The 14,020-nt window shown below is 34.9% G+C and overlaps 2 protein-coding genes across 3 annotated transcripts; one reads left to right on the top strand and one right to left on the bottom strand.

The window, feature by feature from the left end:
- Positions 1-1,015: 1,015 nt before the first annotated feature.
- LOC132046760 (protein PHLOEM PROTEIN 2-LIKE A10-like) lies at positions 1,016-2,920 on the bottom strand. The gene has a single exon (XM_059437500.1). It carries the CDS (start codon positions 2,462-2,464, stop codon positions 1,193-1,195), a length of 1,272 nt encoding a protein of 423 aa, XP_059293483.1. The 5' UTR covers positions 2,465-2,920; the 3' UTR covers positions 1,016-1,192.
- A 6,474-nt stretch (positions 2,921-9,394) lies between these two features.
- LOC132046761 (ACT domain-containing protein ACR1) lies at positions 9,395-13,621 on the top strand. Of its 2 annotated transcripts, XM_059437501.1 has the most exons (8): positions 9,395-9,538; positions 10,037-10,171; positions 10,522-10,567; positions 11,458-11,572; positions 11,767-11,834; positions 12,050-12,697; positions 12,827-12,931; positions 13,042-13,621. In XM_059437501.1, the coding sequence occupies exons 2-8, from the start codon at positions 10,098-10,100 to the stop codon at positions 13,435-13,437; spliced, it is 1,452 nt and encodes a 483-aa protein (XP_059293484.1). In that variant the 5' UTR covers positions 9,395-9,538; positions 10,037-10,097; the 3' UTR covers positions 13,438-13,621. The 2 variants fall into 2 exon arrangements, with proteins under 2 accessions (XP_059293484.1, XP_059293485.1); XM_059437502.1 differs by lacking the exon at positions 9,395-9,538 and having other exon boundaries at positions 9,556-10,171.
- Positions 13,622-14,020: the final 399 nt, after the last annotated feature.

Genomic DNA, 14,020 nt, shown 5'->3' on the forward strand with positions numbered 1-14,020 from the left:
AGTTACTCTTTAGAAATGCTTTGTGCATCCACATCCTCATCCAATTAGTTAATGACACCATGCATGCAAAAGCAGCCACTGTGGCAATACAGTTCAGGAGAAATATTACATGTCAATTGGGATAAATTTGTGCCTGTGTTACTTTACTGTCTTTTGTCCCCCTTTCCTCTGCTTACTGCATCTGACTGATGCAGCCTAAAACTTGAAGGTCGTCCTCTGTAAGTATTTGGATGAAGAATCCATGTGGTCAAAATCAAAATTGATCATTTAGAAATCATGGTTGTTACTGAATGTAATATCATGAAGCATGATTTTGTCATTTTTAATTTGGAAGTATCTCTATCTGGCACAAGTTCGCGTCCCTTTACTTGGTTCTGTTATGCACTGGTTTGGCGGATACAAATGGAATGAAAAATATAGAAGTATATAACCTCAGCGTGAATGCTTGAACTCCCCACTTGTGGGATTACACTGGTTAGGGGTTGTTGTTTGTTGTGAACCCTTGAACTCACAGTTACGAACTTCCGATGATATTTAATGCTGAAAATGCGTGTCAAAATCACAAATCTTTAGGGGGACCACCAATATGAGGAGTTTGCTTCAAACGGATATCTCAGTCATCAATGGTAATGGTTCTTTTCCTTTTCTTCATTCAGTTGAGGCCAACATGGTTCTGCTATATACAGAAAATATATTAATTTAGTTCACTAACGTGCCGCAACCAATGGGCAGAACATATGTTTGCTTTGAGAAAACGAAGAAATTAACTTTAAACAACTTATAAAAGAGAACTCTCAACCCCTGGACTAGCTTTTCCACTCGTGGAGATATCTGTAAGACTACTCTCTTCTAAAACTTCAGTTCAACAATTGAAGTTCTCGAACACTAGTTAGGTGCTTTTATATAAGAGCACTTGTTGTATGAGGCAGTGCTAAAAAATATGAAGGTAAAAAGGAATACAGAATAGCTTGTGATACTGGCACCTCCTCATTGTCAACAAGATAATTGGCAGAAAAGAGAACAACAGAGGGGCAATTACATTCACTTTGACAAACTTGAATTAAAATACAATCAATCAAGAAGTACAGACCAACTATGTACAGTTATACCATCAAGATTCCCTTGGTAAAAGAATGGAATAGGAAGTTTAACAAATAAAAAAGTATCTTCCCAAGATTCTATACCGAAACTTCTAATTTGGAACCAAGATCCAAGGACCATTAAGTATGTGCAAACACAAAGTGAGGCATACACTGACAGCAGTAGAAGATTTCCCGCTCACATACCTGCAAGCTTCAACACTCCTATCGACCACCTCCTCCTGAATAACATCTACACTTCTTCTCAAAGTAGTCTCAACTTCCTCCTGAACAACATCTATGCTTTTTCTCAGACACTCGCGCAACTTCTCCAGTACAAACTCAAGGAAAGATCTAACACTCTCGAAGGTGACCCTCGCAGTCAAATCAAGAATAAACCTCCTATTTCTTTGCATTGCCAAAGTAGAAGATACTTTCTTCGTCCACCCGGTGTACATGTTCTGATCTTCGTCTAAAAATTTCTTGGCTTTGAAACTAAGTGGCAAAGAAGAGTATATTTTCGAAGTTGTATGCGTATTCATACCGACATCCATGTCACTACTTGTCAAAACTTGATGAGAAGTTTTCACAAGAGTTCCAATTGCACCACTACATATGGCAACAAGCATATCTCTCATTTTGGTTTCATGATTGGGGTTAGTCAACCCAGAAAAGATTTCATTGTAAGCATTGATATTCATTGTCTTGTCAAGATAAACAGCAACTGCAGTACTCACAAACAATTGTACACACTTCCCTATTAGTTCTCTGCTCTTGTCCTGGCATAGAACATCAACCCATCCTGGAACAGAGTATTTAATATCCGAATCAGTACCATTGCCTTTTTTAACCGAATAAAAAGCAAGAACCAAATTCCTCGCGAAGCTCCCAACAATTACAGAAGCAAAACCAGACCCTGCATCAGAAAACAACTTATCTAAAACATTGTCAAAAAGACCAGAATTTGCAGCCCCAGACACACAATTTTTTGCATTTTCTTGCTGGTAACCTCGAACAACTCCCACGGTCATCGCGCTTGTGACCTTAACTATAGATTGTGAAAACTCATCTGATTTAGCAATCTTGGAAATCTGTTTCAAACTTCTTGGAATTTGATCAGTGTCGGAGGAAATAAACTCCTTCAGATCTTTAGAGACAATCCCAATTACATCAGCAGAATCAGACACCATCTCAGCTAAAGAAACAAAAGCACCTATGAGCTTCAAAACTTTCTCCCTTTTTCTAACCATCGAAGGTGAGCAATAAGCTCTATAAGCTCCATAAGTGACACCAAGAGCTCCCAAAGCAACAACCCAGTTCCTTTTTCTCCTAGTATAGTCCAAACTTTTACGTACTAATTTTAAATCCGCATAATTCAAAGCCATATAATCACAACTCCTAAAATCTTGGATTTTGCACTTCAATTCTCAAAAAGGGGTTGGAGGAAATGTTCAATAGATCCAAAATTCAGACAATTTGTTTATAGGTATTGTATAGTTTAAGGTTGAAGAGATGTATACCAACCTGAATATGGGAAGAAAAAAGGCTGACGTAGAAGCAGTTTCTGACTATCTAGATTCTGGTGCAGTGAAAATTGGGAAACAAAAAAAGGAAGCTGATCCACTACAGAAATATAATTATGCATTGTAGTTTTGATAAGAACGACTTAAAATACGACAGCTACTACGACTACTCAGTTCACGCTAGGTCGCTGTCTACATTTATTTCATAGATAAATCTCTATAATATGATTGAATAATGATTGTATGGGTCTGAATGGATGTGGATATAGGACTAGTTTGGAAAATTTCCAGTTAGGTATTCTGTTAAATGCAAGAAAACTGGTGTTATTAGGAGGATATAGATGACGGGCATTATGGTCCCACTATTTATCTTCAAGGCTGGTCCAGTCAAAAAGCGGTGTAGATAATTAGCTAGAAACTTCGTGACCTGGCTTTGTTTTCTGTTGCCACGTGTTGGCAACGAACTGGCTCCTCGTGGCGCGAGTTTCATACTTTCATATACGTCTTTCTTTCTCTCTTTTTCCTTTTTCTTTTTGTCCTCTTCAAGTATATTATTGGATTGGGCTCCTCTCCATTTTCCCCAAGTTCTATCTTAGATTAAGGACACATGGCATGTGTTAGAATTAATGGCTAGAATTTAATTGATTAAAACAAGTCTCTAACCATGGTTTACATAATTAATAACTTATCCATAAATATATTAAAATATTCTCTCTCTTCCTATTTTACGTTTCCCAACTAAAAGATTAACTCAAAAAGGAATTGGAAGATAGAGTGTAAGTTATCAATTCAAAAATTAATATTGAAAAAGGGATTTTCAACCCTGCTATGTAGATAACGAAAAACGAAAGAGATATTGCCAGTTGAATAATGGTGATATCCTGTAGATAAAGAAAAACGAAAGAGATATCACCTATTGAGTAATGGTGATATCCGATATAATTAGTAATATATTTTGTGAATTAGTAATGGAATAATGGAATATATTCTGAATAATGAATTTGTAATATCAGAGAGAATATTTTAGTATATCACCAATGTTGAATAATGAGTCTAGTGCAACGTAGTAAAAAAAGAAGTGGGAAACGTAAAATAGGAAGAGAGAGAATATTTTAATATATTTATGAATAAGTTATTAATTATGTACACCATGGTTAGGGACTTGTTTTAGTCAATTAAATCCTAGCTATTAATTCTAACACATGCCATGTGTCCCTAATCTAAGATAGAACTTGGGGAAAATGGAGAGAAGAGAAACGGAGAGGAGCCCAATCCGAATAAGTTATGAATTATGTAAACCATGGTTAGGGACTTGTCTTAGTCAATTAAATCCTAGCCATTAATTCTAACACATGCCATGTGTCCCTAATCTAAGATAGAACTTGGGGAAAATGGAGAGAAGAGAAATGGAGAGGAGTCCAATCCTATATTATTCATGCAATGCAATTATTCTCGAGATATTTGCATATTTTCATATACGTCTTTCCTCTCTTGTTCATTTTTCTTTTGTCCTCCTTGAATTATTGTTCATGGCATTATTCTAGAGATATTTATTTGCATAGAGTTGGTCGTTTGGTTCACGTAATAGTTATGTGCGCATTGAAGTATAAAAAGTAACTTATATAATGGTTAGGCTTTTGAATTGTTAAACAATAATAATTCACATGGATTGTATCTGATCGAGAATTGCTTGTTCAAAGCTCATATGTCTTACTCCATGTGCTATGTATTGTTAATATTAGCAACTAGCAAGGGGTGTTCAAAGCTTATGTCTTACTCCTTCCGTTTCATAATAAGTGTGTTTTTAGCTTGGATAGATTCCTTAAGAAAACTACTCACTTCGAGAAAGTAAAAAGTATTTTTACCAACTTACCCTTAATCAAATGCCATGAAAAAAAAGTAGTTCTTTAATGGTTTGGCGAATATGTAAAACTCTATTTATTTAAGGGTAAAATTGAAAGAAAAAAATCAATGTCTCCTTGATTTTGTAGAACACCGCTTATTTTGAAAACAAAATGAAAAGATAAAAACAACACGTATTATGAAACGGAGAGAGTATTCAATTGTGATAGCATCTCATCGACAACTTTAAAAATAAACGAAGCATATCATTATTTATGCTTCATATGTTAATCATCGTATGTAAGATAGCACATTGAGTTTGATACCCTATATTGAAGTTTATGTGGATCGGAGTCATATGTTTATCTTTTTAATTGTTAAAACTGAGCTAAGCTCGAAACATATGTTAGTATAAGATCGTTGTTAGATTGATAAAAGTGAAAGTTGCCGAGAAAATTTCTCATATGAGGAGAACAAAGAAAATCTCCGAACAAAAGCGAGCCTGGAGTTATTTGCAAGATTCCGATCCCTATACTTGAAAGTCTGAATGGTCTGTATGAAACTTAAAAAGGATTTCAAGTCTCAATATGTAAACAACCAATATTTGACTTGAACTGGCTGGATAATTTGCCTTGCCGATGCAGGCCTGGGTTACCTAACAGAAATGGACAATTTACATAAATAACTACCTTTTAATGCTTGCTTTTAATCCGTAGCTATCTTTTTGCTATTTACAATTCGTAGCTACATTTAGGTATTTTCACTGTATTTGGTGTATTTCAGTGCATTTGAATACATTGTTCAGTTGTATCCAACCTGATCTGATGTCACATATATTTGGATATGCAACCTTCGCTTTTTTGAATACATATGTATTCAAAATGATGTATTTAAGTGCATTTAAATACAGGACCTATGTATTTTATTGTATCCTTTTGTTTTGGATGTATTTGGATGTATATAAATCATTCAAACAACACATACAGTCAAATACACCTAGTTTCCCAAAAATACAATCAGTCAAATATATTAAACTTATATTTACAATAAAAAAAATGACGAAAATACACTCAGATTATGAGCTACAAGGAGGAGAAGAAGTCATAGATTCCGGTCAAATCTTCGATCAAATATAGAAAAATACACTCAAAAAACGACGAACACACCCAGATATGATATATAAGAAGGAGAAGAAGCCATGAATTCCGGTCCAATCTACTAACAATAAACCTGAGCTTCCATCAATTACATCATCCAAACTAGTCAAGCCTTTACCCTATTCAAATCTTTTCCACAAACCCTTTCGTAAACCACCTCGCCGGGAAATCAAGAACTCCGATGTCGGTGCCGGAGTAATGTTAAACAAAGGTATTAGAGGTGCAACAGGTGACAAAAGGAGCAGACCTAATACACCTTTGCTATGTTGGAAGTATAATGAAGATGTAAATGACCGTGTTTGTTCCTTGAAGGATAAGTCCACGGTGGAGGTTGGTTGGAAATCTGGTCGGCAAGTTAGAAGTTTGATTTCTGCTAGGAAGTTAGCTGCCGGAATATGGAGGCTTCAGTTGCCAAAATTTGCAGCTTTAGGGTTTTTCTAATTTTGGAGGGGAAAGAGAGGGAGGTGAGGGAGAAATACAAGCCATAAATTTAATGTATTTGGTATACCTACGAATGGTAATTTACAAAATCACTGTAACTACTAAATATAAATAAATTAAAAGGTAGTTACTATCAATAATTATCTCTTAAAGGTAGCTATGCCAAATAATAATGGGAAAACTACGTATATATACATGTTTAGGAGAAATATTAACGAAACGTGACGATAGTTTTCCTTATTTACAAAACATAATGATATATTACAAAACATGACGGATTTTCATATATTTTTTTCCTAGAAAATATATTATTTTAAAAAAAAACATTTTAATATTTTTTTTAAAATAATTTTTATATATATTTTTTTTAAAAAAATTAATTTATTTTTTTGCTCAAAGGCTTAAAAAATTACCTCAAATATTTGTGTATGAAATTTGTATGAAAAATGTATGAAATGTGTATGTGTGAGCAAAATTTTTAATATAATTTTCATACACAAAATTGTGAGCAAAACTTTAAGCCTTGAATATTGTATGAAAGTTGTTACAACGTTATTGTAGTTGTATTAATTTTCTAGAAACCTAATGTGAACTTTATATATGAAAAATGTTATTGAAATTCTAAGTCTTGAGTGAGATATACACATTTCATACCATTCTCATGCATAAAAATTTTGAGCGTAATGTTTAAGCCTGGATCGAGATATACACATTTCATATGTTTTCATACATAAAGTTTGAGCGAACTTTTTAAGCCTTGAGCAAGATATACACATTTCATACACAAAAATTTGAGCGATTATTTTAAGTCTTGAATGTTGTATCAAAGTTGTATACAATGTTGTTGTAGTTGTATTAATTTTATAGAAATCTAACATGAACTTTATACACGAAAATGTATTTTAAATTTTAAGACTTCGAGCGAGATACAAATTTCATACTGTTTTCATACACACAATTTCGAGCGAATTTTTTAAGCCTTGAACGAGATATACACATTTCATACATTTTTCATACCGTTTTCATACACTAAATCTTGAGCGAGATATACACAATTCATACAACTTTCATACATAAATTTTTGAGCGAAAAAAATATTTAAAAAAATAAAAAATAAAAAAATATTTTTATTTTATTTTTAAAAGCATGTTTTGAATAGGGTTTGTAATGTTATGTTTTGTACATTTAAAACTATCGTCAGGTTTTGTAAATATTTCTCCTTAATATGTATATATACATAATTGTCCCAATAATTATTCCAATGGATATCGATCACTAGGCCCAAAAAGCATGTGAGTAAGCGTTCCTATGAATCCAATTCACAACTAAAAGGAATTGGTTTAGGTTTGTCAATATCCTTCAAAGTCCGGGTAAATAAGCCCAATAATAATCATATGGTAGAAGAAGTGTTGGTACTATTGAATAAATCAAATGAGTTTTCTTAAAGTTGAAAGATTCTGTCATATAATCACTCCTTCACAATGCATGGAATTTATGGATGAAAAACAGTAAGCTAATGCGGGTTCGATACAAAAAATAGATATCAGTCAAGTAATCAGTCTCCATATACGTGATATACATAAGACGTATCGCGTTTTGATTGGAGATTTAGATCACAAGTCTCGAACCGAACTTCTGTAAGCTAGTATTTTCGTTATTACACGTAGCTTCCATCTATTTCAGATTGATGTGAACACCGTAATTAGGGGAAAGAAGTTTTAGAAATAGAACGCGTTGAGTTGGTTTGTAATGCATTAAGATTAATGTGAAAATTGTAATATTTTCCACTTAGAAACATTTGTGCTGCCTGTAAAGTGAATCTACTGACTAAAGCTATATATGTCGAGCAAGTTTATCAAAAATAAATTTGTAAAATTGGTTGTCATAAAACGCTCGGAGTGCAGAATTAATATTTTTCTTTTGTTGATTCATTTCAAACTTAGCTGAACCCTTTTCTTACTATAGCTACAACATAACTACAAGCTTCTAAAACGAGAGCATTGATTAGCAACTCAATTTTGCCACTTACAGCAAGGTTTTATTTATCAGCTGATTTGATATGCAGACTAGACTAATGTGAATGACGGCTTCCACATATTCTTTAATCAACGTAATCATTGCATAGGAATACTAAAAAAGTTTGACAACTTAATTAGTACGTGACGTGATGCAACAAAACTCGTTATGTTCAATTAACTTAACCTATTAATAAGAGCCGAATAAAAAGGGTCACATGGAAATGCAGGCCCATAACTCTAAAGGGTAAAGAGCACGTGCATTTGCGAATTTTTTTCACGGCCACAAGTTATGCTTGGCTACTACGAATTGACACCTACGACCCGAGCCGCCGCAGTGGATGTGTAAGTCTGCCACGTCATATTTGACCCGACACGTGGCACACCTAATGTGAAGGGTTCACCGCCAACCCAACGCCTAATATGTCTCGCCAGCTTCTAAATTGTTTTTCTTTTTCTCATATACTTCTTTCGTTCTAGTGTTTCCAAAAAAAGAAATTATATTCGAGATAATATAATGGTAATAGCTAGCGGTCACAATTATAGTGATTTGTAATGACAGCAAATAATGATAGCGGTTGACAATCATGTCACGATAATAGTCATTTGTAATGACAGAGAACAATGATAATGGCTGGAGATCACGTCAATTGTGATTATATTGTTCGAGTGATTTTCTTCGAGACGGTGGTTGGTTGGTGATGGTAATGATAGTTGACGGTGAAGATAATAATAATGACAGAAGTCATTTGTGACGATAATAACAATGATGGTTGGTTGTATTAGTGGCGATAATTTTACTGTTGTTGTGATTATGTAAATTATATAATGATAAATGATAGCTATATAAAGAATAATGGTGAAGATCGTTTTTATAAAAATATTTGAATAACTTCTTAAAATATTAAAATTCTGTTCAAGATCCGAATAATTCAGATCTATATAAGCTCATCGGGTGAAAAATACACTTAACTAATGCTCCGATATATAAATAATTAATATTTGGACTCCAGTTAAGTGCAAAAAATGAGCTTACTACCTCAAAACACAATGATTAACCATCTTGTGAGTCGTGACTTGCTAGTACACTCCCTTCAAGCTGCACTGCCAAAAAGAATTAAATAAATACTTCCAATAAATAAAACAGAAAAGTTAGAGAAAAAGAAAAAAGGGTAAAGAAAACGAGAAAAAGGAGTAAATTAAAAGGGGTTTCTTGTGGATGGAGAAAAAGAAAAAGAAACAGTAAGTGCGGATCTCCCCTTACATAGTTAGGAGAGCCACATAATAACACAACATACCAATCTCTCTCTCTCTCTATATATATATATACCTCCAGGTTTTGATCTCTATATTGACTCTTTCTCCTACTCTCCTTTATGTATATATATTTCTCTCTGTGTGTTTCTTTTATCAAATCCCCAGGCAATTAGAATACAAACCAAATCTGAAATTTACATTTACAAACTTTCAGCTTTCTTCAGGTAATAATTTTCTGTATCCATCATACCCTGTTTTTTAATGAAAAAAGATTTTGATCAATTTTTGTAGGACCAATTCTGGTCAAAACCTTCGTTTGCATTCAAACCACAGCTGTTCGGTGCTACGTTCTTTAAATTTCCAATCTTTTTTTTCTTATTCTGTATCAAGAAAGTAATGGGAAAAAGATTAATAGTTTCCTCTTTTTGAGTTATGAATATCCTCTTAGAATTTCGTTATGTGATTAAAGGGTGATTACGACTTCTTGTGAACTACTTGTCATTAATTTGGAAGTGTTTTTCTTGGAAACTTAGAAAGCTTATCTCAATTTTCTACTCTTATCTTTCTGTTAACGTGGCAACCAAGAAATTAAAATAATACCATTTGTTCCTTTTTTATTGTTTTTTCTCCAACTTCTTGATTCAAATACCGGCGGCTGCAAGTCGTATATATAAATGTTGGTTTTCTCACATGTTGTACATTTATCTATTTGCATATCACAGAATTGAATAAAAGCTTCTAGCGAAGTTAAACATCAAATAAGCCTTTGAGGATCAGGGAAATATGGAGATTACTGCTTACAAACCCTATGGTGATACTGAGTTCGAATCACTCATTGAAAGAATTCACCCTCCCAGGTACTCTTTCAATTCATTTTCAATACTAACATGTATCAGTATCAATATGATAACAACAGTTACAAAGCTTTAATCAGTGTTTACACCAGCTCAATGAATGCAAACACGTATTACTGAATGCAGAAGACGTGTTACTGAATGCAGAACACGTGTTAATGAATGCAAAACGCGTGTCTTTATATACACGACAATAGTTAATTAATACACATCTCGCCTCAATTTTGTCACTATATATGTTTAGTGGTTGAAACACTGGGTACATACATGTTTTATCATGCTTTAATTATTGTATAGAAGAGATGCTTATTTACTTCATTAATTAATTTGTTTCTCGTGTTTTGGGTTTTCAGGGTGTGCATTGATAATGATACCTGCCGAGACTGCACTATTGTGAAGGTAAGTGACGATTAAAGAAGAGGAATCTGCTGTTTATTCTATCTGTTTCCATTTTAATTGGAATATATTATATATCTTTCATTGGTTATTCAAAAGGACGATGGTGCTAATCGATATATAAGATAATGGTTTGCGTTGTTTTGGCATGAGTGTGAGTACCTACCAGCTAATGGATTCCATCATAGATTCCAGAACACTAAAGAAGATATATACCACCACCGTACAAGAGGATTAGCCTATAAACCTGCATTAGCATCATTTTAATAGTTAATTAATTTAGTTAGGAGCTAATTTTATATGTTCTTCTTTGTGTTAGTGCTTTAAGATTAATCCCATGTGCGGATATTATAGTTGAACAATTTTTCAGATGTATTTTTATACTAAATTCTCATTCACTATTGAGTATTCATTGTCACAGGAATAATAGGAAGTACTGACCACCCTCTAGATTAATCCCATTGGTTCCTTCTCACAAGGAGAACCAGAGGAAGAGCTAATGATTTGCCTCATTGGTAATTTAAATGCTAATTATATAAGAAAACTTTCTTATTGGGTCCACTATCGTTGAGGATTAGGAATATTTTATGATGTTTATGAACTTATAGGAAATGCTACAATAGTTGATAAAAGACTCAAAAACTTTTTTTGGTACGAGATTCCAAGATAGGATGAAAGAATCTCATCTAGTTCTGGTGTAACCAAAAAGCTGAACAGATAAATGACCTCCCTGATTGAGAAACAGTTTGGTTCTGCTCAGATTTACCTCTGCAACTTCTTATGCTTGATATTGGACCAATATGAGTTTAAATTGAGCAACATGGAGCGCGCATTCATATAATTGATCCCAATTTGTCTGTGATTAAGACGTGGTTGTTATTTTTGGACCACAGGTTGATAGTGCAAACAAACACGGTATATTGCTGGAGATGGTCCAAGTTTTGACGGATCTGGACTTGCTGATTTTAAGATCATACATATGTTCTGACGGTGGCTGGTTAATGGATGGTAATACGTTCTCCTTTTCTCTATGCTTTTCTCATCTCACCAATTGCTTAAGCTTCTTTCCCAGAGCAAATCAAGAATGTATCTACAGCTGGTCTGAATATTATAATCCAATATAAAATGCAAGTAACAACTTTCTGATCTATAACTGAGTCATAAACAATTATATGATTTGTTTTTTCTTGCATCTTTACCAGTTTTCCACGTGACTGACCAACTTGGAAACAAAATCACTGACGAAAGCCTCATCCACTACATCGAACAGGTTAGTCTACGCTTTGTTCACTTGAATTATAGTATTCCAAGAAAACCACTTAGTTGGTTTTAGGATAAGGCCTACAAAGCAGCTAATTTCCTCAAATTCATTTTTGAAAATGATAAAAGAAAGTGTGTTGCCTGCTGTTGTCCAGAAATATAGTAGTATATGTTGTTTTTCATTATCCAAATTTAACACTAACTAAAAAGCTTAGTTTCTGACAGGCAATTTGCGCAAGTAGAAGAGGGTCCAGGGAAGTCCAAGCATGTGTTGGTAGAAACGTGAGGCCCAGGCATGTCTCAATGGAGCACACGGCTATGGAGATGACGGGGACAGATAGACCAGGACTAATGTCTGAGATATCTGCTGTGCTGGCTGAGTTGGGATGCCACGTCTCTGGTGCCGTGGCATGGACACATAACAATCGAGCAGCATGTATCGTTTACATGGAAGATGAACTGAAGCATGGGCCAATGCTGGACTCCTATCGAGTGGCCCAAATACAGGCCCAACTGGAGAATGTTGTTGAGGCTCACCATTATGAAGGGGAGCGACGGAGTGTGAGGTTGGCTGCCCCTGCAGCTAGCCAGACCCATACTGAAAGGCGGCTCCATCAGTTGATGGCAGCTGACAGAGACTATGAACAATGTTGTTCCTGTGGTTATGAAGACGATGTAGTACAGAGGCAGAAGAAGGGACGTGATAGCACAGAAGTGAAGATAGAAAATTGCAAGGAGAAGGGCTACTCCATTGTTACTGTAAAGAGTGTAGACAGACCCAAATTGCTATTTGACACTATATGCACCCTGACAGACTTGCAGTATGTCGTATTCCACGCCTCCATCACCTCTTTTGAATCCATTGCCATTCAGGTAATCTGTTACTTTTGTCTCTTTTATGTAACTGCTCCTGCAAATTCTTATTGGTTCAGGTCCAGACAGTACCAAAAACAGTAAAACTTTGTTTTTAACTCTCTACGTACATATGCATGAAAATCACAGGAATACTATGTGAGACACAAGAATGGATGGACTATGGATTCAGAGAGTGAGAGACGTAGGATGACCCAAAATCTGATGGCTGCCACTGAGAGGAGAGTATCCCATGTACGTTTCGAAAACGATTAAATTAGCACACCCTTAACTGTTATTATCATCATTGACTTCCCTATAACAAAATGCACTCACAATCTGAAGTGACCATATGATCTGTACAGGGATTGAGGCTGGATGTTAGTATTCAAAACAGGCTAGGATTGTTATCAGACATCACGAGAGTGTTTCGGGAGAACGGATTATCCATAAGCAGGGCTGAGGTTGGGGTACAGGGCGAGAAAGCAGTTGGCACATTCTATGTAAAAGATGCATCAGGGCAAGCTGTGAATGCAGAAACCTTGGAGACAGTAAGACGAGAAATTGGAGGCACTGTCCAGGTGGCAAATAAATCCTCAGGGAGGCCATCTTCTCAACAAACTACGTTGTCAAATACAAGCCCTAGCATAAGCACTAGCAGCAGCAGTGGCAAGCAAGACAAGCCTGGTTTCTCATTAGGAAGCATGTTTTGGTCTCAGCTTGAGTGGCTTTCCAGCAACTTCAGACCTATAAAATCCTAAGATTCCAAGTGGTGATCTGAGGACCCTAGTGTGTTTAGGCCATCTTGATTGTAAATAAATAGCAGAATCCGTTTGTAAATAATTAGCAGAACTTGTAAATAACAGTAGATGCATGGTATAATGTACATATCTTTGCAGCGTAAAATCATTGGAAGTTCAAATAGTGGTGTATCTATCAACTATATACTTTCTCCCCCTCTTCTAAAATCGTGTCTGCGAACTTTTGCTAACCATCCAAATTTTCAACAGTATCTGTAAAAGAGAAAGCGACATCCTATAAACTTCATTGACTCTCTATCTTAAGCGTTCGGACAACTCTAATAAGTGGACTTGTTAACTGGCTCTAGCTTAGATGATGCTGAAAGGTCAAGTCTCACTAAGCTGGAGGTGACACCTTAACTAAACAAGTGAAGAAGATCAGACTCGTGAAACTATTTTTTAATGATTTTACGGGTCACAATTTACATTGATTAAGCTTTGACGATTATATTTGGAATTACATCTTCTCTGAGTTATGCTCATATTGTGACACAAGTACGAAGACATCATCAGATCATCAGCTTTTAATATCAAGAACGCTACA

This window comes from Lycium ferocissimum, chromosome 2 (genome assembly GCF_029784015.1).
Source record: "Lycium ferocissimum isolate CSIRO_LF1 chromosome 2, AGI_CSIRO_Lferr_CH_V1, whole genome shotgun sequence".
NCBI classification, from domain to species: Eukaryota; Viridiplantae; Streptophyta; class Magnoliopsida; order Solanales; family Solanaceae; genus Lycium; species Lycium ferocissimum.